Here is a 23,976-nt window from a genome sequence, read left to right as displayed (position 1 = left end):
CATCTTTCCATTTTCTCCTCCCCCTCCGCAGGGCTGGTGCGATTTATTACGAGATGAACTCATGGGAAAGAAGGGATTGCCACAACTTCATCTGCGTGGGCCTTGCCCGAGCTGGGGGGGGGAACAACAAAAATTCCCAAAAAATTAAGTACAAACTCCTGGCCCAGAGGGATCTGTGCCAGCAGGACCTTGAGCCTCTCCAGAAAGCCGGACTCCAGCCTGGAGCTCCACACCCAGAGGAGGGACGTGCATGGGGCTGGCTGGCTTTCCACGTTCCTTCGCTTTGGGAATGATGGTGGGAGGGGAAAAGGACTTGGATTTTCTGAGAAATTCAAGCCTAGTACCCAAGGGTCCCCTTCTCCATTGAGGGACTTCCCAGGGTTCAGCAAGTCAGGGCAGGACACTCCTCCTTTTCAGGAAAAACTGGGCTGCAGGAACCAGTGCCCAGCCCTGGCTGGGAGCCCTGGGAAGCAGGAGGCCGAGGCCGGGGAGGGGAGCACTCAGCACGGCTGCGGATGTTCCCAGCTCAATCCTGGCCTCAATGCAAGAAATTATTTACTCTATTGGAGGAAAGTTTGTCATTAATTGGTTCGTGGAGGCGGGAGATGGCTCTGGTCACAGAGGAGCGGAGGATCCAGAGAACCCCAACACAGGCAGGGCTGTTCCCAGGGCAGACAGGAACGACGAGCTGAGGCAGCGAGATGATGTTCAAGGGGAAATAAAAAGGAAGGAGGGGGAAACAAAAAGGAAGAGGGGAGGAAATAAGAAGGGGGGAAGCTTGCCTTGCAAGCAGGAAATGGAGGAGTTAAACTCAGCAGTCCTCCTGCCCAGAGCAGCAGGTGAACCCCCTGCGGGCCCAGGGCAGCCCGAGGGGCCAGGGGAGGCCCCGCTCTGCTCCGGGAGTGTCCCTGGCAGCTTCCATCATAAATCAGGCAGAGGCACGTTCCCTGCTCTGCAAACAATGCAGGAAAAGCCCAAAACACAAACAAAACACAAACCCAAAAGTCTCCACACCACAATAAGGCCAAGCTGCCTCTAAGCCGTCATTTGCTCAGCGGGAGACAAAATTAAGTTCATCATCAGGGCGTGAATTAACAAGCTCTCAGGCTGCCGGGAAATCCATCCGGGGCTCTGGGTGCTGTGCAGAGAACAGTTTCGCTCGGGCTCTGCCTGTCTTGCTGCCCTCCAGGTCCCTTTGGAGCGTCTTCCAGTAACGCTGCGCCTCGTCATGTTTTATGAGCGGCCTTGGACTTTACAGGCAAGGCCTGAGAGGCTGTAAAAGCTTTTTGGCTCCCAAGGAGAGGCCGGGGCGTGAGGCAGCACCGGGAGGGTTTGCTCTGACCCCCCGGCTCTCCAGCAGCTCCGCTCGCACGAGGGGAAGCCAGGGCGTCCTGCAGCTGATTTGTGTGTGTGCGTGCCTGGGTGTGTTGTGGTTTGCCAACAGCCTCTCCAGGCTGCCATAAAATTTCATGATTAGCAACCTAAAAGCTTCCCTTCTCCCCCTGCTCCTGGTTCGGATCGTTGCAATGGTCCCAGGCAGGCACTAAATCCCTCCTCACATGCTTTTGCAGCCTCTTGGAGACGAAAAGTGCCTCCACAGCCCCTGCCCTGGGCGGAGGCAGTGGGATTGGCCCTGCTGTGCTCGCCCCCAATCCGGGGGAGCCTTAGGGACAGCACAGGGACACACCACCCACTCCAGAGCGTCACGCCAGGGCTGACCAGGGACACAGGGTTCAGGACTTGCTCGTGCCAGTCCAGCTCCAGATCTGCTCAAATTCCTTCATCGCATGACATGGAGCAAGATCCAGGAGCTCGTGCCAAGGAAAACGGAGCCGAACAAGCAGGGCAGAGGGTCGGGGGCAAACGCTGCCCTCGGACGTGCCGAGCAGCCCCACACCCGGAGTAGGGCAGGGGCAGGCCCTCCCCAGGGAGCCCCCGGCCCAGCTGTGCCTCCAGGAGCCCTCCCTCCCCCCGAAACGGGTCCAGATTTCACAAGGTTATGGAATGGCATCCCTGAAATTAGTTCACAGTTGTCTCCTGACGCACCAGCAGTAAAAACCAACCCAAATTACCAGAGGCTGCTGGTTCCTTTTCTGTGTCACAGGCACTATTAAAAGCTCACTCGCACAAAGCACCAGGGAGAGCCGCCACGGAGCCAAGCTGTTCCTGCAGCTAAGCAGGATGCAGGAGCCACGTTCCACACATCTCCGGGGCTGCTCCGGCTGGGAATGCCGGCAGGGATGCAGCCTGGGTCGGGTAGGTTGGTTTTTGAGGGGCGAGCACATGGATTCAGGGATGGAGGATGCAGGGATACCACGTGCCAAACACAACCCCAAATTTTGCCCCAATCCACGTAACACAGCCCACCCCACCCCACGGGACAGTGGGATGGCTGGACCGAGGTGCCCAGCACACCGGGAGAAGGCGTCTTGCACAAGGAGCCTGAATCAGGGCTTTGTTACCCAACATTGCACAACACCATGGAGAAGACGAAGCAGCAACGATCAAGTAAGGAGCTGAAAAATATTACAAAATCTTAATCCCCCCTGAGACCCTCGAGGGTGCTTTAAATATGGAGAGAAATTGCCTAATTAGCTTTTTTTTTTTTTTTTTTAAATGGATAATTGCCTTCCTGAGCTTTCAGAGGCAGCTTAGCAACCTTTTAACAGAGGCGCAGCCGCAGCGCAGAGCGGCAGGACGGGGCTGTAAGGGGTTTTATCCCTTTCCCGAAGAGCTGCTGACAGTAAAACCTCCAGCACCACAGGCTGGGGCTGTAATGGGCACTGGGGTGTCGTTAGGAAAAACACGATTCCGAGGCCGCTGGTCAATACGTGTTCACATAAAAGGCCAATGTTCTAATATTCATAATCCCTGGGCCCACGGGGCAGGGCTTTAATGAGAGTCTCTCCAGTTCTGGGCTCCACAACATCAAAGAGGCCAATAAAACTCCTCTCACACGCTGACAGGCAGGAGGCAGGCAGGGAAGGCAGCGCCGGGGAAAGGCCCTGAGGTTTGCCTTGGGTTGGGCAGCACCTTGTGCCTGGGAGAAGGAGCCTGGAGGCACCCTCCAGCCAGGGAAGGGGCACGAGGCACGCTCTGCCCTGGGGAAGGGGCTGAGCACCCACCAGCGGTGCCCGGGGAGAAGCCGTGGGATCCTGCTCTGGTCCCAGTGGGGAATACAGCCCATCCGGAGGGCACCCAGGTGCCGGGGGTGGCCCAACCCGCATCCTGCGCCCCTGGAACGACAGGATGCAGCTGCTGCGGCGCGTTCCAGGCAGCAGCTCCTGCTCTGCAAAACAAGCCGGGTGAGGACGAGGGGGAGCCGCGGGGGGGGATGAAGGGCACCATTTAACGCCTCTCATTGCTAGTCAAGCCGACATCCTGCAGAGGCACAGGGAGGCACAGATCCAAGGAATCACAGCGGCAGCTCTCCCGGGGCAGCCCCATGTCCACCCTGTAGGTCCTTGTCCCCCTTCTCTGCCCAGCTCCATCTCCCTTCCTCCTCCCCGGGGGACGGAGCCCTCACTGCCAAAGGGACCTCAGGGGACAGCTGAGCTTTCCCTCAGAGCCGCACAGCTCCTCCCTGGGAAGTTTATGACCCAGGAGCACTAAACCCGCCTTCCTCCCGGGTGGGATTATTTAATCCAGCAGCACTCAGAGCTGCTACCGGCGGGTTCCAGGATCGCTTGGATGATCAGAGCCTGGCATCCCGCTCTGCCACCCCAGCTCACGCCAAGAAGGGCAGAAGATTCAGCAAACTCCAGCGGACACCGTGTTTTATGGGACTTTTTATTTTCCCAGTCAGAACACGTGTCATTAGTGATTCCTCCTGAAAGGAGCAGCTGTTCTTTGGCCATTACTGCTCCAAAATTAACCAAGATGGAAGAATTCAATCGCATCCCTCCTCCCGGCCCTGCTGAGGGCTCCATTAAGGGATTGGGAGCGTCTTTAGCTCGGAGTTCACTGGCATCCGCGTGCCTGGGAAGGCACACACAGCCTTGAGCAAGCCACGAGTAAACCACAAGTAAACTCCACCACGGAGCAACCCCAGAGTGAATGTTATCGGCAGCAGCACCGGTGTGGGAGACGCTCCAAGCTGCCGGGCAGGAACCCGGCCAAGAACCAGGAGGGAGGATAATCTCCAGAAGAGCCAGCCCCTTTCTCCCTTCCGCTCTCAATCTCTACGAGGATATTTCAAGGCCTCCAAAGAACAAAAAAAAAAAAAAAAAAGCCCCGCAGGAGCAGAAGGAAACAAAACTGAAGCGAAGGAACAGGACGCGGCAGGGCCGAGGGGCAGAGCGGGGTCAGGCGGCACCTGCGCGCCACGGCCTCGCTCCGGAGCAGCTGGGAAAGGGAGGAGCGGCCATAATTCCATCAGCAGCCCCAGCAAACAAATAATAAATAACAGGAACCAGTAAACAAAGCTGAGGCACAATCACAGGCTTTGTCAGAGAGAAAGCAGAGTCCAAATTTATATCCTCGGCACCAAAAAAAAGAGGCAGTTCTCGTAAATTTCTGTACCTTTGAGGGTGATGGATGGCTGGTCCTTGGGTTGGCAGAGGGGGAGAGTGGCCCTGCTGGGCCAGGTGGGGACTGTGCTTATCCCAAATAGGGATCCTTGCTCTGTCCCTCCAGGGGATCCCTGGCCTGCACCCCACCTTTCTCTTCCCCAAAAAACAACTCCCACAAAGTACCATTGGAGGTCACAGCAGGCTTTTCCAGCAGGCAAAAGTGCAGTGTTTCTTGGAAAAAGGCCCCAGGAAGTTGTGAAGATGCACAGAGCTGCCTGGAAATGACCCTGCTTCCGCCACACTTAAAAAAAAACCAACTCTTTTCCTTCTTTTTAAGAGGTGAAGCTAGGAATAGGACTGGGAAATCCAGCTCCTGCAAGCACATACCTGGAAGTTTGACCGAATCTTGGTCCATTCTGTTATCCTCTCTGTCCAGGTGCTCCAAGCCCACTGCTTCCGTCCTCACAGGGGTGTCCTCGGTGGCAGACAGGGTGGTGTACGTGCTGATCACCAGCATTCCCAGCCCAATCCACAGGATAATCTGCACAAAGTGCCAGAGGGACAGTTAGCACAGGAAAACCGGGATTACTCCCCATGGCATTCCCACAGTGCCTGCACACAATTCTGAGCTCAGCGCAGTAGCATGTGTCAGGGAGAGGAGAGAAATGTCAGAGAGAAACAGGAAAAACAATTGCACCTGGCTGAGGTTCATATTTGGGTGCAGAGCCATGGGAGTGGGAATTTTGGAGGCTGGAAGCTGTTAAAAAGGGAGCTCCTGCATTGGAAGGGCTCAAAAGTCAGTGGACAGGACGTAGAAACAGAAAAATGCGTGTGACAGACACAAGTCCTGCTGCAAAGACTCATTCCCTGGTATTCCCAGCATGAGAACTCCATGAAATCAGGTCTGGCTGAGCACAGAGGAGCACAGCCTGGTTATAGCCCCCAGCAATTCCAGGGAGCTGCTTAAAAATCCTTGGGTTTGAAGGCAAGAGTAACATGTCCACACAGAGGTCCTGGTCCCAGGGCTCAAGAAGCTGCTGAGAAGTGACTCCCTGATTTCCAGAAAGCTAGGATCAAACAGGATAAAAATAGAAGGATGGAATCTGGATCCTGTGGAGGGAAGGGCCCTTGGAATTTCTCTGCCTCAAAAAGGAGAAAGTGATGAGCAGCAAAAGAATTTTTACAGCTTGTTATGTGATGACAAATTGATCTAAATGGATCTAATTCCCCATGAGTCATAGGAAGCGTTGGATGGCACTTGGAGCAACCTGGTCTAGTGGAAGGTATCCCTGGCCATGGCAGGAAGTAGAACTGGATAAGCTTTAAGGTCCCTCCCAGCCCAAACCATTCCATGATCCCATGACTCACACTCTTCCCCCAAATCCTCATTGTGCAGCATTTACATCCCAATTCACAAAGAGCACAACGATGCTTCTCAGTGTGGGGAAAAGCAGAAATGGCCACAGGGATCACTTCTACCACTGGAAGCTGCCAGAAAACTGCAAATCAAGGGGAGAGGTGAAACTGGAAGGAAGAATTAAAACATTGGCACTTCCAGAGAGGGAGGAGGGGCTGATGCTTTCCTCATCCGCCTTGTGCTGAGGGAGATTGCTGAGAAACACAGAGCAGCCTGGTCAGAGCCAGGCCCAGGAGACCCCCGAGGGCCTGTTCCCAGCACACCCCACAGACAGCCCGACGCCTTCGGAAGGAAAAGGCTGGCGGGACATGGAGCAGCTCTGGATCAGGGGCAGCGTGGCCAGGGAGCAGAGGCCAGACCTTGGAGCTGCTGCAGAGGAAACAGGAGCAGAATGTGCTGCCTGCCTTGCCCGGGGTGCACAAAGAGCAGATATCCTGCCATCCACCCCCCCGGGCAAACGCCGAGTCAGCAGGTCCTGCACTGCTGCCCTGGGCTCGAGCTGCTCCACTTCCTCCCCTCCCACAATCCACAGCCCCGGCACAAATGCATTTTGTGCCTGGGAGGCTGTTCTGGCACCTTCCAGAAACAACAGCAGAGAGGAAGAGCTTTTCCACAAAGAGGATCTATTCTGGTGCCACAGGAACCAGGAGCAACGTGGGAGAGGAGGGAACTGTAGGAAATGGCTGAAAACATTAAATGCTTTAAAAGGATTTTTGTTGTTTCTTATCTTAGTGGGGAACCAGGGGCTCAAATGCCTCGGATTGAAACCCCTTTGATTGTTGCACATTTGGAGTTCAGCTGCGAGCTCCCGGAGCAGAGGGTATGGGCACACGTGGCAGTAGGAGACAGGCTGGGCTGTCCCTGAGCCTCCCCTCACCCAGCTCCCCCCCTCCTCACTACCCCCTCCCCAACTGAACACTAGAATAAAGGGGTCCACGATTTGGCTTAACTCCACGGAGATGCTTATGACATGAAAAAGCAGGCGGTTTGTGCTCAGGGGACCACCAAGGCAATTGAAGGAATTAGGGATGAGGACTGCAAGGACTTGGGTGATCAAGGAAGCAAACCAGGCAGAGGAGCCACCAATCCCCACAGCATCCAGAGATACTGGAGCAAGGGGAGGCGCAGGAGCACTGCAGGGCACTTCTGAGCCAGTCTGCTCCCATGGGAGTTATCTCCCCCAGACCCAGCAATCCCAGACCGTTCTCCACAAGGTCCTCTCAGCACAGACATGGTGAGAGGCTGTGGAAAGCTCTGGGTCAGGTCAGCATGCCCAGGGCCTGTCTCCCGGGAGCCATGCTCTGAGCACAGACGGGAATTCAGGAGAGGAAGTTTACGCGGCCGTTTCCTCGGCCGGTCACGCTCCCTTGGCCCTCCTTCCTCCCAGAAGATGACTCCAACTCTGTACAGCAGAGCCATTAGCTCAGCCCCTCTCCTGCAGCCACGGGAAGCAAACACACTGCATTTATGTGGCGTGACGCCATCCTCTGTCCTCCTGGACATGGAGCGTTCCGAGGGACGGAGTCATGGCGAAGGAACGCAGAGCCCCGGTCACCACCAGGTCCCTCCTCAGAGATGCTGTGTTTGGGGTGTTGTACCCCTGGATGTGTTGGTGGGGAAGGTGTGTTGGCCCCTGCACTGCCAGGGAAGGGCAGAGGGAATCTCTTTTCCACCCGCACAGGAGCGAGCTGAGGGGTCACGTCCTGACCTCCGGCAGCTCCTCTTCCCCAACTGGGACATCAGCAACTCCGGCCTCCCTAGGAGGGGCCTCTCAGACAAGCTTGTGTCAACACTGGGAAAGCAACACCTTCCTGTTGGCAGTTACACACTCTGTTCACAGACCCCCACACGCCCTTCGGCAGCTCTGCCAAACGCGGGGCTCCCGGGGAGCAGCGGGACATGGACCTTTACAGGAACAGATGCTTAACCACAAGAAAGGGAACACTCTCCCTGCTTCACTCACATACTCGCAGTGTGCCTGACTCCAGGCTTTTTAACTGCTCTGGGACCTGCCTTTCCAACCCAGCCCTTCCAACCAGGGCACTCCCAGCCCAGCCTGGCTGAGCAGCGGCTACAGTCATTCACAGTTCTCCAGCAGAAGCTCTTGCTGGCCAGCAAAAATCTGCCCATTTCCCTCCCCCTCCTCAAATCCTCTTCACTACTTTCAGTTCAAAATTCCTGTTTCATAGCCTCAGTTTGTACCATCTCCTGTAAAATACCTGACCTTCCATGTCACCACCTGCCTGACACCGGACGCTGCTGGGTGCCAGAGTGGCCTGATAAAAGCAGCCAGTTCTCAGCAGCACAAGAGCCAAGATAACCCAGAGAAGTGCAAAAGCTGGCGCTGAGGTCTGCTGCTCTGAAGGAGGCTAAAGTTGATGGAGGGAAGGAGGGAGAACATCCATGTGCATTAGTTGGACAGGGACAGGCGGGGAGGGACAGCTGTGCCCAGGGCTGGCTCCTCTCCCCCCACCTGCCACCTTCCTCAGGAGCAGACTTTGATGGAGTGGAGCACCTGATCAAAGGAGAGCAGGAATGAAGGAGGAGACCAAAGACAGAGCTCCAGGGAAAGAATAAATGAGCCTTTGCAAAGACCTGGAGGGAGGAGGAGAGGGTGGGCTCCGAGTTGGGCTGTGGAGGTGGGGAGGTGCTGAGCAGCCCGGCTCCAGCGGGCAGGTGTGTCCTCGCTCCAAGCAGGAATGCAAACCTGACAGGCAATGGATCACTTGTGAAGGCTGGACAGCTTGCTGCCAGCCCCTCGAGAGGTAACCTGGGGCCTGATGCTTTAGATAAGCCCTTTCTCCTTTGTGGGGATTTCTGCAGGACAAACATCTCCCTCAGCCTCGTGACCGGGTTTGGGGTCAGGCATTGTGAAGGCCCCAGTGTCCCACCCTGAGCAGCCGGGCTGAGAGCTCAGCCTGTCCTGAGTGCAGCCTCGAGGCACTGCAGGGAAACACTCCGGCTCAGCTGGAATAGAAAGCAATTCTTGAAAGTGCTCTTTGTTTCCCTGAAAAACCCAGGCTGGCATTCAGACTCCTGCTCGGAGTTTCACTCAAAGAAGTTCGGAGCTAAGTGTCAGAATTCAGAGTGAAGGCTGGAAAGTTGGACTATTTCCTTGTGTCAGGGAAAGCACAGGGAAGAAAAAAAACACACCCTGCTTAAAAAATTCACGTAGGTTTGTAAAGCCACAAGTCATTAAGCACAGAACAAGCCACCAATTCTGCGGGCCCCACAAAAACGTGCTGCTCTCCCCTGCTGACTCCACACTGTACCCAAAAACCTTATTCCCAGCACAGCACTGTCCTGACTGGGAATGTTGGGACAGAGGCCTGTGAAAAAGGGAGTGGATTAAATTATTGTTAGGAAAAAACCCCAAAACCTGTTAATTCCAGCCCACGGTATTTGCAGGAGCAGAGAGATCAAGCCCAGCAAAGAGCCACTTTGTTTCAGTCCCCGAGGAGGCCAATTCAAACTGGAGCAAAAGGAAAAGTTAAACTTCTAACAGCCTCTGAACGACCCCAGTCCCTTAGAAAATCAATTCCTGAAGCAACACCTCTATGTGTGTGTTCCTTTTTACTATTATTTTGGTTGAAGGCAGAAAGCTGAGGGTCGGCAGCACAAACCACATCGTGGAGCCCTGTTTGTTTTACCCAGCCCAGGCAGGTCGGGATGTGAGGCTTTAAGGTTTTACAGGCTGCTGGGATTTCCTGTTCTGAGGATCCAAAACCTGAATCCCACCAGGAGGAGGACTGGAAGCAGCATTTTATGCACGGAATTGCTGTTTCACTTGCTGCTGGAGGGACAAAAAGAGCTGGTGTTCCAGCTTGGGCCAGCACCTCTGCCACTGTCTGTGTCCCTAAGTGATGGACATCCACTCAGAACAGCTCCCACCTGTACTGGGCAGACTGGTGGGGAAGGCTGGAGGAGGTGCTGAGCAGTTTCTCTGCTGCAGCCAAATGAAGCACGTTCCCAGGCTCTGCAGAGGGCTTAGGGGGATGTCAAGCAGCATCAGCACTGACCTGTGAACAAAGCGCATTCTTGTGGATCTTCTTGTAAATAAGAGCTGGGCAGATGAAACAAATGAGGCTTCCCATGGTTGCACCTGTCAGGCCCAGGACTGTTTCCACTGGGGAAAAAGAGGAAAAGTCAGCAAAGGTCTTTTCCAGGAGTGCCAGAGCAGCAGCACAGGATGGCTGCCAGAGCCTCTGGGCAGGATGGGGTGTGAGTCTGGTCATCCCAGCCAGGAAAACAAATAACAGAGACGAGCCAGCCCTTGTTCCCAGCTCCTCACTCACCATTTGGGATCATGATGCCTCCGACCATGGTTCCAAACACAACAGCCAGTGTCAGGGCTTTGAACCGGAGCGGAGGCATGTAGCCCCCGGCAGCAAAAGTGCCATCCTTCTGCTGGGAGGGGAAGGGTGGAAGGGGAGACGAATTTAGCTTCTGTATCAAAGCCCCCAGCCCCCCAGCAATTCCCTCAGCAATGCTCCCAGCAGCTCCAGCCCATCCCAAATGTGATTCCCTCAGCTGTGCCCCAGTCCCTGTGCAGGGACTCAGAGAGCAGCCCAAGGCCAAGGGCTGGAGGAAGGAGCACAGGAGTGCAGCAGGAGGGAGAAGTCACAGGGGAAGAGCTCTGGCTTTGCTAGGGAGAGATGCTCCCCAACAGCTCCAGGACCAGGACCTTTCTCACTATGCCACACCACAGGAGCAGCTCCTCCAACTGGGAGGACACCCCATGGAGATGGCAGGAGAGGATGGGTGCTGCTGGGCAGCTGCTGGAGGAATTCCAGAGGCCCTCTGTTTCCCATCCCATGCCACCTCCCGAGTGGGAGGTGTGGAAGGCAGAAACCCCAGTGTGCCCTGCAGACCTGGTGGGTCCCAGCTCTGCTGCTGCACAGATGGGAGAGGAAGGCAAAGTGACACCTTCAAAGCCCAGCCAGCCATGAGCTGAGCCCAGGCGAGATCCAAAGTGTTCCCAAGTGTTTCCAGCGCTTCCTCCTCTGCACCCGCTGGCTCTCACTGACTGTCTGCCCCCATCCTCAGGCCCTCCCGACGTGAGAAAAGAGCCGGGGGCTTCTCACAGGCAGAAGTGGCAGGATTCAGAGCTATAAATTGCTCAAGTTTTATTTCCTGCCTAAGAGGTTTCTATTTATGCGGATACACAAAGGCCTCAGAACATTCCCACAATCTCTTACTGTTATTTGCTGAATCCCATCGGCGCGCTCCGTGCACACAATGCACAGAGGAGAACACGCCACTGCCACAAGGGACTCACAGTCTCCAGCAGACAGACCAGCTTCAGTCACAAAGGCTGGCTGAGGAGCTGGCCCTGGGAAAGGTGGAACGTGTGGGAGAGGGCTGTATCCCATATCCCACTGCCTGCCCCCGCACCGGGCCGGCACCGCAGGCTGGGAGGAGCTGGAGGAAGGGGACATCCGAACCCCGAGGGGAAAGAGCTGCTCCAGGGCTGCTGACAAAGGTGCTGGGTGAGAATAACAGAGCAGGAGTGAGCAGGCACACATGGAAGCAAGAAGAAACGAGGCTGGGCTGGGCTCTGAGGCCGGGAACAGGAGCTTGAGCTCAGTGAGTTGGCCAGCAAAAGGACGGCAGCTGGAGTAGCAGGAAATGAGAAGGCTCTGCTGCTTCCAAAAGCACATTTCTCCCTCTTTCTGAGGGGAAGAACCACCTCGGCTCTGAGCTGTGTAATGCATCTGTGCCAGAGCTGGAATCCCAGCAGAGCAGAGCAGGTAGCAGCAGCCACAGGGAACTCCAGTCCTTCAGCCCATGGAATTCCTCTGTGGAGAGGACACGACCCTCCAAATCCCAGGGATTAACCATTGTGCAGAGCAGGATTTAGAGATGGCCACAGGTTCTTGCTGCACTGTCACCACACTCTGGGCACCCAGGATTTTATGGGAGTTGAGGGATTGTCCCTCTGGATAGCAAGTACCTGACACATGCCATTATCACCAGAGTCTCATGGAACCGAGGTGGGTTTGGGGCCCAGTCAGAAACCAAAGAGTCACAAAAACCCTTCAAAAATCAAGTTCACACCAAGGCAGCCCTGGGATCTTACCTGCTGCTCAAAGAGCAGGGTGTTCAGTGCCTGTCTGCACGGCAGGATCATCATTGGGAATCCCACTGCCACCGACATCATGAACCCCACTCGGATCATCTCCGTCACCAGGTTGGAAGGGAAGTTCATTAGGACGTTCCCAGCAATGGCTTCGGTGTAACTCACATAGCCAAAGAAGCCCACCTGGGGAGGAGAGCAGGGTTGGAATCTAAAGGACTTCACACCTGCTCCTCACAGAGGGGGCAGGATGGTGACCTCCCATTGGAGCAGCCAAGCAGCACCATGGGATCACCTCCACAGGCCACCTGTCAGCAGCCCCAGCACCCCAAAACCTGCGACAGGTCATTAATCAAGAGTGGGAGCTGCCTAAAAGCCAGTTTCTCACCAAATCCAGGGGTTTTCCTGGAGGACACACTCTGCCTGCCGCCAGGCCCATGAACTGTCCCTCTCCACAACAGACAGGCTGTCACAATTCCCTGCAGCAGCCTGGCTCACAGGCCGAGGCTCTGCTCAGGAATTATTAACCCAGTTTTATTAACCGCTGCCTTATGAGGCATAACTTCCTTCACAACAGGCTGGAAAAAGCTTTCCCAAACTCTGAGCAGCAGCCCCAGCTCCAGGCTGGGCCCAGGAAGAGCTGGGCCTCCACTCTGCCTCCATCCAAGATAACATTCTACCCTGAAAATGTGGACTCTCCCAGTGCCCCCTGCACTCTTGGGTTCATCACCTCCCACCTAACTCTGCTTTCAGCACGACAACTTATCTGTCAGAATAAATACAGATAAGCAGAAACCAGCCCCAGCTGTAGATAAATCCTCATCCCTGTGGCCCCTCCAGATTTCTGGCAAGAGAAGAGAAGGGGAAGTTCCTACCGTGATGTAAAAGGTGGTGACCACGTTTAGGGAGGAAGCAAATATGGAGCTCATGATTTTGACAGACGGCTCATCCAAGCTGTCGTAAGTAGGCAAGACCTGACTGTAAAAAGGGTAGAATATTTAAGGAAACCTGCAGCAAACGAGAGAAAACCCCCAATCCCAGCCCGTTCTCTGCCTCAGCCCAGCAGCAACGAATCCCTGACACCTTCCCCCTCTGGAGCATAAACACCCGCTGCTATTCCACAATTTATACTGCTAATGCCAAGAGATTTCAGAACACTCATAACTTTTAAGTGTTGCAAAAATATTCTCGCTCTCCCCACCCCACCACGTGGAGCGAAACGTGTGATGTAAACATTCGGGTTCAGAAAGGGTTGCAAAATGAATGACCGTTTGTTCCCGGGGACTCGGGTGGCTCCAGGCCAGCCTCAGCGCCGGAGATTATTGTTCTTGGAGCTCCCCGTGCTGATAATTAAAGCAACACAGTGTTTACAGAGGAAAAGCGGGAAGAAGGTTGGAGCATCCCACTGTCTGAAGGAAAAGTTAAACAAACAAATCGGAGTGCAGCGCCTGTCCTACTTCAGCTCGCTTCACAGAAAGCCGGGAGCGCCAATTCCCCGGGATTTGGGGTATTTACAGCCTTGGAAAGCGTGGGGAATGTCCTTTTTGACATCAGGTGCATATTTTAGCAACTCATTAACCTCTTGTTTCTATAATTCTAGCAGCTACGTCCTGGGAGGAACTCTTGAGAGAAAGGGGGGGGGGGGTGTGCAGGGAGATGGGAAGGGGTATCCCCAGCTCCAGTGGGCACAAAGCCATTCCCAGGAATTGTGTCAGGCTGAAGCCAAGCAGAAAGATCCTTAACCCTTAATCCTTGAATGTCAAAGGAGGCTGAGCACATTGGCTGCAGGACACATGCTGGGGCTGGAAGCATCGGCAGGGAGCAAGGCTGGCTTCCCTGGGAGTCTCTCCATTTGGGATTTCTCCCTGGGAATGAGGAGACTGACTTCCCTGGCAGTCTCTCCCTTTGGGATTCCTCTCTAGGAGTGAGGAGACTGGCTTCCCTGGGAATCTCTTCATTTGGGATTCCTCCCTGCCCTCTCCACAGCCACCTCCCGTAGATGAACCACCTACATCCCGGCCTTCAGCCTCCAAGGGAAGGGTCCAGCCAAACATCCAGGCTCAGGAGGGAAAAAGAGGGAAGCAGGGAGGCCCTAAGATGTGTAGGATGGTTAAAAAGGGGATTCCGAGGTTAGCAAAGAATATATAGATAAAATATACATAAGGAGAGAAATAGAATATATAGAGAGGTGAGAAACAATATATAGATAGAAAGAAAAGTTTTCCTGATGTTTGGAAAAAATACACAGCTTTATGTTGGGTTTGCCACAAAAATGCTGCCAAAGAGCCCCTATTTAGGTCCACACACATGGATCCAGACCAAACCATTTCCCTGCATTTCCAGCTCCCAGGAAAATTGTGCTGGGTACTGCGTGGCTTCCATAAGGAAAAAAATAAAAGGGATTTGTTAACAAGGTAAAGCTGCAAGAAAACACAATTCCCTTCGCCAGTTGTAATGGAGACATTAAACAGCAAGCCTGGAGCGTGCCGGGGTAGGATCTGAGCTGCCAAGAGAGCCAGTAAGTGGGAAATGATGATTTGGATCTTGGAGTGGGTGTAAACACAGCAGTCTGAGCAAATTTTATCTGTCACATTCATTTACTGTTGGCATGAGACCTGTTTGCTGGAACTACGGGGGGAAGCCCAATTCTGCCAGGCTTCCAGAGGAGGATGGTCCTTCCAGAGGAGGCCAGTCCTTCCTGGGCTGGATTTATACTGGTTAGAGCTGTCACTGTTCTGGCCAGACATGTAGTGCTCACGTGCTGCTCTGGTGCAGCAGGGAATGCTGCTGGAAACCTGGAACAGCCTGGTCTGCCCTCACCTGCTTCCATCTGTCAGCCGAAAGCCTCACAAAAAACAGGGAACTGGAAATGTGGAAATAGCCTGGTCTGCTCTCACCTCCTTCCATGTGCCACTAAAAACAGGGACCTGGAAACGTGGAAATAGCCTGGTCTGCTCTCACCTCCTTCCACATGTCAGCGGAAACCCTCATTAAAAACAGGGAACTGGAAATGTGGAAATAGCCTGGTGTGCTCTCACCTCTTTCCATGTGCCACTAAACCAGGGGAACTGGAAATGCAGGAACAACCCTCCAAAGCCAACAACTGTGTGATCTTTGGAGAGTTCTCCAGGGATTTGGGGAAGCAGAGCAGCCCCCAGCATTCACTGCTCGGGGGAGGCCTTGTGAGGGTCACACAGTGAGGTGATACAGCCCCGTTGCTTTTCCTGGTGCTCCAACATTCCCTTTAAGAACCAGGGGAATTTCATCCCTTGTGCAGCTGCACCAGAAGCTCCCGAGGAACTGTTTGGCTCCAACGGTTTCATGTTGCTCCCTTACAAGAATTCCCAGGTGAAAAGGAATAACAAAAGGATCAGGGTAACAAAAGGGTCACGACTGAATGAGAGGCTGAACTTCAGCGGGCTGTAAAATACTCTGATGAAAACAAACCACCAAAACAGATGGTATCTATCCCTTGCAGATCCTCCTGACCCTCTGCCCTCACACAAACTCACTGCAGGAACAACTGCCAGGGCTGGCAACAGCAGGTACTTACGACTGACAGGCAAAAGACATTCCGAAGATGGGGATGCAGCGGAAAATGCCCTCCCAGCGTGTGTAACTCACTCGCTGCAGCCACTGCCCGCTGAAGAGCCCATGCTTGAAGGAGGACAGCACAACCTGCAGCCAGGACAGACAGCAGGGGTGAGGATCCAGCCCCAAACAGCTCTGTGGCAGCAGCAATGCCAAGCTGGGATAAGAGGGAGTGTGTGACAGCTCTGCCAGGAGCAGCTGGAGTTATCACCACAGCCCAATCCCCCCTCCCCATCCCACCCACAGAGCTCCCAGGGCCACCAAGGATCCCAGGCAGCATTTGAAAGGATCTCTGGCATTCCTCGCTTGTCTGACGCTATCAAACATCACAGCACACACCAGGGTGGGACAATTTCCACTGACACATTAACTGTGAAAATTATTGTTCAAAGCAATCTCTTTTGCACTTTTTTAAATGTGTTTTTAAATCCAAACAGGAAGCACCGTTGGCCTTAGAGAATCCTGTTCAGCAGAGGGAGACAAAGGGTTCTAAAACAGGATCCCACCTGCTGCTCCAGAGCCATTTAACAACACCAGCTCACCAAAGGAAAAACTTTATGGAAAGGGGGAGGAGCTGAGGCTGGGGAGCTCCCTTGCCATGGACACAGGAACTGGCAGGAGTTGGGTTGCACAGGAAGCAGAAGGTAAATATGTCTGAATGTCTGTTTATAATATCCCTGGATGGGGTTTCTAATCCCCAGAGATATTTTAGTGCAGCCAACTCTTACGAATGTTGTGCTTTCTTAAAGGCACAGCTCCTGGGAGGTTCCACACCCTCCTATGGAGGCAGCTTTGAGGAGTGACCCTGCACAGCCTGCTAGAAAAGTTATTTGGAAAGAATTTCCACACCTTTCTTTTCTTCCAGTCCTGAAATCTGGGTGAGAAGGGCTGGGGCTCCACGAGTGAACCACAGGATCATCTGGGAGGTGAAAATGGTCATTAAAAAGCAACAGAAGGTAGGAAAATGGGATTCCCAGTGTCCGTACCCACCACGAACATGAACACGGTGTAGAAGATGAGAGCCATGGCACTAAAGGACTGGATGGAGGCCATCATGTTCCTCTGGAGGCTCAGGGGAAGGACAATGCACAGGGAGACAGCAAAGAGCAGGACAATCCGGAAACTGCCCGACACCTGGAAAAGGGATCTGCATAAAGACCTCGAGCAGGGAAGATACTCAACACACCCACCCAGTGAGCAAACCCTGACACAGTTCATCTTTCCACAGTGAAAAGCAACTTTAAACAATGAAATTCTGTGTCTGGAGGAGTTTGAAGATGCTGCAAGCTCTGTGGGCTCCATCTGTGCTGAGCTGAGACAGTCACTGGGTGCCACTGTTGCTCTGCAGTGTGTGACAGGTCCGAGCTGGAAGAATTTGGGGGGTGGCTGGGGGGGGTTAAATGCTAATCCAGCACAAGCTATTTAGGTATTTTCATGCAATTAAATAAAACCTAAATTTACTTGGGGAGAGGAGAGATTGGAAGTCCTGAAAACTCCGATCCAGAAAATTAATCAAAGCCTCACAGTGGTATTTATTATAGCAGAACACCCTGGAATGCTTGGAAATATTTAATACCTAATTTGGCTGCAGCCTCAACGCATCTTTTTTAACTTCACAGTCCCTTAATCTGAGCTTAGGAGCATCAGGCAGCACAGATAACACTCCACCAAAAATCCTTTTGCTTCCCTGCACGGCCCTCGTGCCGGCTCTGAGGAGTACCTCTTGCCTCTGAGCATCCTGAGCCAGCAGCAGACTCATCACACGGCTGAGGAGGCAGGAACACAGAGACTTTGGCCACAAAAACAGCCAGGGAACTAGACAAAAATCCCTCCTGAACTCGAGGGAGGAGAGCTCAGGCAGAGGAGCTGCCTGTCACTACACACTGGGGCAGGAATTAAGGCAGGAAGCATTATCTCCCCCAGGAATCTGCTCCAGAATTAATAAGGGACCAAGTTAAAAAGAATTCCTTTGATGGAAATGCCTTATTAGAGTTTTACATAGCTGATTGTTTGCCATATGTCTGAGCTTCCTGGACATCCCAGAGCCAAAGGCTCTGTGCACGAGGAGCTCTCAGTCAGGGGACCCCACAAAGCCCCCTTGGGACCCCTTGGAGGACACTCCAAGGCAGGAGCTCTGTTGTGTCCAAGGAACACAGAGCTCAGTGCAAGGTCTGATTTGTTCACCTGGAATCCGAGCAGCCGGGCAAAGAAGTTGGAGCCCAAATCGCCGATGACGACGTAGAAAGCGATGCAAGTGCCCAACATCAGCCCAATCATGCTGCAAACACAAACAGGGATGGATTAGGAGGGCCATGCTTCCATCCTCAGCCTTGGGAGGAGAAGGACACCCCTTCTGCACTCAATCCCAATAAAACAGTCCCCAGAGAAAACCTCCATCCACACCAAACACTTGGAGACGCAGCTCTGCCCACAACCCATGCATGGGTTTAACTCCTGTTGGGAGCCATGGGAAAAAAACCCAAGGAAAACTAATCTTGGAGATGGCAAGAACTCCTTCAATTGTTGGAAAAATTTTAAAGTATCAGTACGAGACTCTCAGAGCCCCACACCCACAGCAGGGCCCTGCCATAAGAGTCTCGATATCCAACAGGCTCTCCAACATCTTTCCACACAACGGACCACACTTTAATGAAAAGATTGTCCATGAACTGCTTCTCCTCCCACTTCTGGACCACTTTCCTTCCCAGTTCCAATTATAGAACATCCCTGTGGCAATTACAGCCTCTGCTTGCATGGACAAGTAACATCTGAGGAATATTCTGTGTATTTTTAGTGCTGTGCAGAAGTTTGCAGCTGGGAAGAGGGAAGGAGCCAGCACCACTGCCTGCCCTGGGCTCAACGTGCCTGGAAGAGAAGCCCTGCTGGAAAAAGCAGGGCTGTGAGGATTGTGCCATCACCTGAGATCTGCACTGGTGTTATGGGAGGAAGCAGAGTCTGCCCTGAGATGGAGGCAGGATTCCCCCTCCAGGCATCTCACAGGGAAGGGAGCACAGAGGGCAGGACCAGAGCAGATCCCGGGATGCAAAGAAACAAACACTCCCTCCCACTAACTCAGCAGCAGGGATGTCACCCCTGGAAAGCTGCCACGAGTGACATGCCTGTGATTTCACAGCAGAGCAGGAGACAAGCTCATCCCCACCTTCTGTGCTCCCAGTGCCTGGGAAGCACTCCCATCTCCGGGAGCTCTGGAACGGATGGGATGGAGGTGGCACCTGTGAGCTGCGCTTAGGGGATCTCACTCAGACTCCTGCTGAATTCCAGGAGACAGGAGGGGAAGGAAGGAGAGCACAGCAAGGCTCAGAAAAGTTTTCACCAAAGACATCCAGACTGTTCACACTTTGAATAAGCAGCAGATTTACCTTGTTTCCACCAACATTTTTCCTGCTTTTCCGTAGGCATGAAATGCTGGCATAAAAGGGGAAAGAAAAGTGCAAGTTAGTCAAAGAAAGGTCCAGAACAGGGCAAGATGTCAGTTCACAATTAGACACTAACAGTGACATAGGACAATGCAGCAGGAACCCACCACTGGTATTTTGGGGCTGTTTCCCTCACCCTCCCACTTTCTTTTTCAGCTATTCCCTCTGGAAACTGAAAACCACATAAGACAGGAACAGGGATGATGGAAAGCCAGCAAGCAGGTTCTTTTTTTTCTATTTAAAACCAGAAGTGGTGTGAAGCAGCAGCCACACATGGCAGCCATTAAAGGCAATGGGAGAGAAAATATTCCTGTACAAAATTGTGTGTGGCGAAAGTTAAAGTGGTGCAGAATTCCAATCCAAGTCCCCTTTTTATTTTTATCTTCCCCCTCGAACTGGGCCGCCCGACATCACTGGCTGGGAGAGCTGAGCTGGTGCCCAGAATGTTCAATCCCATTCCCAGAATACCCAGTGGTCCCAACCCACACCAAAGGGCTGGTGCCAAGGCTCTGCTTTTCCCCCCTCCCTTCCTTGGGTTGGAGCAGAAAATGCTCAGTAGTCCTAAAATCACTGGGTTTTCTCTTAAAAAGACAATGCCAAGAAAACTTTACTTCTATTTTTAGCTCTCGCTGGGCAGAACGGGAATGGGGAGCTCCGGTGCCAAACCCAGACCACAGAACCCAAATCTGCCAGTGAGGTCCAGCATGAACCCACCACCCTGGAGTCCCCTCTGCCTTCCCTCAAGGCACAGCCCAACATTCCCAGTGCCCGCCAGAAAACAAACTCGAATCCTTTCTGGAAGCTTCTTCTGCTATTTTAAATATTAACTTCAACTCTTGATTTCCTTGGACTCTACTCGAGCTAAAAATTCAGGAAATGAGATGTTCTCCCACAGAATGAGCAAAAGGCACAGCAGGGACCCACAGCCCGGAGCAGGGATGTAGGGGAGCACCCAAAATAGCTGCTGGATTGGTGACAGGGCAGTGGGACAGCAGCCACCAGGCACCATGCCCAGGCATGGGGAGCGGCCGCTCCGCTCCGGCCTCCTTTGGGAATTCACAACCATGAGGGAAAAGGCAACAGCCCTCTGGGGAGTCAGGCTCACAGACGAAGGGTCTGGGAGGAGAAAGGAGTCAGCAAGAGGGAAACATCCCTCCTGGAGATGGGAGATTAACAGGCTGGGCTCAGGGAGGGGGGAATGGTGCTGCCAATCCTTCCAGCGCACATTCCAGCCTCTGGATATGTACACAGCCACAGGTGATGCTGGAACCAGCCCATCCACTGGCTGTTTGGAATTGGTGTTCAATGAAAACAAGCCTCCAAACACTGTGGGCAGGTGTGCCCTCGTAGGGACAATGGAAAAATGGGATTCTTCTCCAGGAAGCAACGACAGTAAAATAAACGGTACAGTCGAATCCCTGGAATGGGATCTTGGAATTTCCCAGTAACTGGAAAAGCCTTTTAAACTCTGTGGGAGCCGAGCTGCCCCCCAGGAGCTCAGCACAGCCCCTGCACATCCCAAGGGCTGCTGGAAGGGCAGGTATTCATTCATGTCCCAGTTAAAATCCATCTGGGAACTGCATCCTACTTCCCTCCTCGCCCACACATCTGCCCGTGGCACTTCCCCTCCACGCAGTGGTGATGAGCCACCCCCAGCCCCAGAGCCACCCCCAGGCCCAGAGCCACCCCCAGCCCCAGCCTGGCACACCCTGTGTGCCAGAGCCATCGCTCCCGGTGTTCCTCCGGAAGGCACTGCCTGCCTGGAGGGAATGTGCACAACTCTCCTCCGCGGCTCAGCGCTGCCAAAGCCTCCCAGAAGCACCCGCAGATGTCCCCAGGCCCGGCCTCCAGGGACAAAGGGGGTCTGTGTGGAGCTGCCCGACCCCGGAGCATTGGGATGCGGCGTGGGAGCGCTCCCGGCCCATGGCACCTCTCCCAGGGCACCGGGAGCGGGCACAGGCACTGCTGCCAGCCTCCGCCTGCCAGGAGGAAGCTGGGAAGCATTACTGGCCCTCTCTGTGTTCCAGCCCCTTGGCTTTGGAGTGTGCAGAGGATCCCTTCTTCCCGGGACACGCTCCAAGGTGGAGGGGACTCTCTGTCCTCCGGGAAGCAGCACACAAAGGCGTCTTGTGAGGGGCAGGGAGAGGCGGCACCCGCAGCTGGGCCGGGTGCTCCGGGGGCTCCCCCTTCCCTCTGGCACCAAAACAACCTCCCAGACCACGGAGCTTCTCCATCTTTTCCATTTCCAGCAGATACAAGCTAGCAGAAGCCAGGATATGCTTCCTGGGAGCTGCACCTCGGGCACTCCGAGGGAGGAGCAAAGCCATCTGTCAGCAGCCGGTGCGAGCCCTTGTGCCAGGGCAGCACCAGCCAGCTCTCTCCTCCCACAGAAAAGTAAGGGAGAACAAGGAAAAGTCGCCTTTTCCTGCTGCTTCACATGCCAACAGCAAGGATGGGAACCCAAACACCTCCTCCTGCTCCCCAAGTCAGTCAGAATCCCAAGAGAGGCCACGAGCACAGGCCAGTCCTGGCGCCAGCACTGAGCTCCGAGGGTGGCCGGGCTCTGCCAAAACCCACCCAGGGATCTTCCAGATGTTTTTATTTTCTCAGCCCTTTGGAACCTCACGCTGTTTCCTCTCTGCTGAGCCATAAAGGAGCTCCCAGCTCGGATCCAGGCAGCCCAGCTCCGTGCCAGGCTGGCAGGACCCACTGTCCCAGCAGCGCTGGGTGGGGAACTTGTGCCCAGACCCATAATTAATTCATCCCAGACCCACAATTCATCCCAGACGGCTGCTGGGAGCTGGGGTTTGGATCATCTCCTCCCATGCCCTGCGGAGTCAAAACAACTCAGCACCCATTAACTGGGCTGTCAGGAGCAGGATCCACCCCCGGGGGAGAGGCTGAGGCAGGAGAACGAGGGAAACTGGAAACTGCAGAAAGAAAACATTTGTTGTTCCAACAGCACCACCGAGGAAATGTGAATTCGGAGGCCAAGGTCACATTGCAGTTTAAAAAGAAGGAGGGCTGGGAAGCAGCCCTGGAGCTGGGATCTCACCGAGGCCGGGGTAGGTCCTGCGCTTGCTGAGGTTGGCCGACTTCACCAGGAACATGCAGGACTGGTGAGTCATCCACGAGCAGAAGATCAGCAGCACAGCTCCCAGGATGATCCCACACTGGAACAGAGTAGAGGGGGAAGACCAGCAGGAGATGGGGGGTCAGGCATCCCCCACAGCCCACCCACCCTCCCTCAGCACCCTCAGGTTCCCCCTCAGGTTGCAGACACATTTTTCCCCTCTTTCTGGAAGTTCTGTTCTCTTCCTACCAGCTGGGAGGGAGATAGCAGCTCTGTATCACTCTCTCCACAGCACAAGGACATGTGGAACACACACCAGCGTCCCACAGCTCCCAGCTGCACCAGTCTAAGCACTGAGGAGAGAACTGGGACCAGGTTGTGGAGCAGAACTTCCACCCTGGCTCATCCCCCAGCACCCTCCACAGCTCCCAGTGGGTTCAGCAAGCACAGACAAACCCCAAGGTGCCACCTCTGCTGCAAATGTATTTATCAACAACTATTTGGTATCACAAACTGCTCACCCAGCTCCTGCCTCGCTGCCTTCCCTGTTCACGGGGATGGGAACCACGGGGCACCAAGCAGGTGACTTGGAACAGGGACAGATCCCATCCCAGCTGCCCTTTCCTGGCCGTGGCTGAGCCAGGTGAGGCCGTGGGGATCAGAGCAGATCCCAGGGAGGAGGTGTGGAGGCACAGCAGGTGTTTGGAAAAGCCTCCAAGTCACCTCACGTTTAACATATGGATAAATTCTTCGACTTAAATTTTCCCTTCCTCTTACAAGAAAGGCAGGAACGATCAGCTGGAGACCACAAGGAAAAGAAACCCAGAGTTTGGTGTAGAAGTTTTGAGTTGGAGACTTCACGGCTAAGAAAACCGCAGTGTTTGGAACACGAGAACACAGATCTGACTCTTTGGTGTTTCCTCTGCTGACTTTCCTTTCCAACCACCGAACCAGCCCCCCAAATTCGTACAGGGGTGTGCAGAGGTGGTCACTGCCCGCCCTCCCTTCCAGCAGAAGAGCTCTCAGGGGCTTCAGGCTGCCAAGGGCACGGACTGACAGCCCGTCCCAGCCCGGGGGACACCGGCAGGACACCGGCAGGACCCCGCTCCGCGCTCGCACACAGCGCCCACCCGGGCGGCGCCTCACCTGTCGGAAGCAGAAAGGCACGGTGAGCACGCTCACCCCCACGATGCTGTTCACCACGTTCATGATCAAGCCCCAGTTGGAACCCGCCGCCGCCGCCGCCGCCATGGCCCGCGGGAGAGGGGACGGTCCCCAAGATGGGGGGACCCGCTTTGCGATCCGCGCCCCACGGTCGGCTCGGAGCCCCCGGAGCGGCCGGTGCCCCCGGAGCCTCTCAGCCGGCCGTGCCCGCCATGGCCCCACCGGGCCCGCCCCGACCCGGCACCGGCCACAGCGGCACTTCCGGCTTCCGCCGCCGCGGGAAGTGACGTGCTCCCCGCACGGTGCGGGGCTCTCCTGCCGTCCTGGAGGTCCGGACTCGCTGGTGCTGGGAGGTCCCCATGGTTGGGATACCCGCGGAGTGCTGAGCACGGCCGTGAAGGTGCGGGAATGACAGACACACATCCGTGCAGATCCACGGCACGAATATGGGTGTGTGCACGCCTTTACATGCATGTACGCACATGACCACACATCTTGCGGCAGCGCTGGGGGTTTCCCGGTGGGATAGGAGCCTCTGAAGAGCCCCTCGAGGGCAGCCCATCACCCCCAGCATGCCCTCCCCTAGGAGCCTCTGAAGAGCCCCTCGAGGGCAGCCCATCACCCCCAGCATCCCCTCCCCTAGGAGCCTCTGAACAGCCCCTCGAGGGCAGTCCATCACCCCCAGCATCCCCTCCCTCCCCTGTGCA

General features: G+C 54.6%; 1 protein-coding gene across 3 annotated transcripts in view; it reads right to left on the bottom strand.

Moving 5' to 3' along the window:
• The window catches only part of SLC38A10 (solute carrier family 38 member 10), a 28,861-nt gene extending 5,103 nt beyond the window's left edge, over nt 1–23,758 (bottom strand). For 2 of the 3 annotated variants that reach the window (XM_085077428.1, XM_085077429.1), the window contains exons 1-11: nt 23,252–23,561; nt 22,088–22,205; nt 18,976–19,021; nt 17,780–17,873; nt 16,586–16,729; nt 15,558–15,682; nt 12,880–12,982; nt 12,008–12,190; nt 10,224–10,335; nt 9,948–10,054; nt 4,899–5,052 (exon numbers count right to left, since the gene is read on the bottom strand). In XM_085077428.1, coding sequence (XP_084933554.1) covers nt 4,899–5,052; nt 9,948–10,054; nt 10,224–10,335; nt 12,008–12,190; nt 12,880–12,982; nt 15,558–15,682; nt 16,586–16,729; nt 17,780–17,873; nt 18,976–19,021; nt 22,088–22,205; nt 23,252–23,356 — 1,291 coding nt within the window. In that variant the 5' untranslated portion in view covers nt 23,357–23,561. Of the gene's footprint in view, nt 1–4,898; nt 5,053–9,947; nt 10,055–10,223; nt 10,336–12,007; nt 12,191–12,879; nt 12,983–15,557; nt 15,683–16,585; nt 16,730–17,779; nt 17,874–18,975; nt 19,022–22,087; nt 22,206–23,251 lie in introns of all 3 variants that reach the window. The other variant, XM_085077430.1, reaches the window with a different exon arrangement.
• Between the last annotated feature and the right edge of the window lie 218 nt (nt 23,759–23,976).

The sequence above is a fragment of the Lichenostomus cassidix genome, chromosome 18 (genome assembly GCF_008360975.1).
Source record: "Lichenostomus cassidix isolate B80296 chromosome 18, HeHo_3.0, whole genome shotgun sequence".
NCBI classification, from domain to species: Eukaryota; Metazoa; Chordata; class Aves; order Passeriformes; family Meliphagidae; genus Lichenostomus; species Lichenostomus cassidix.
The sequence above is the reverse complement of the archived record's forward strand: the minus strand, read 5'-3'. Positions and strand labels throughout refer to the sequence as shown.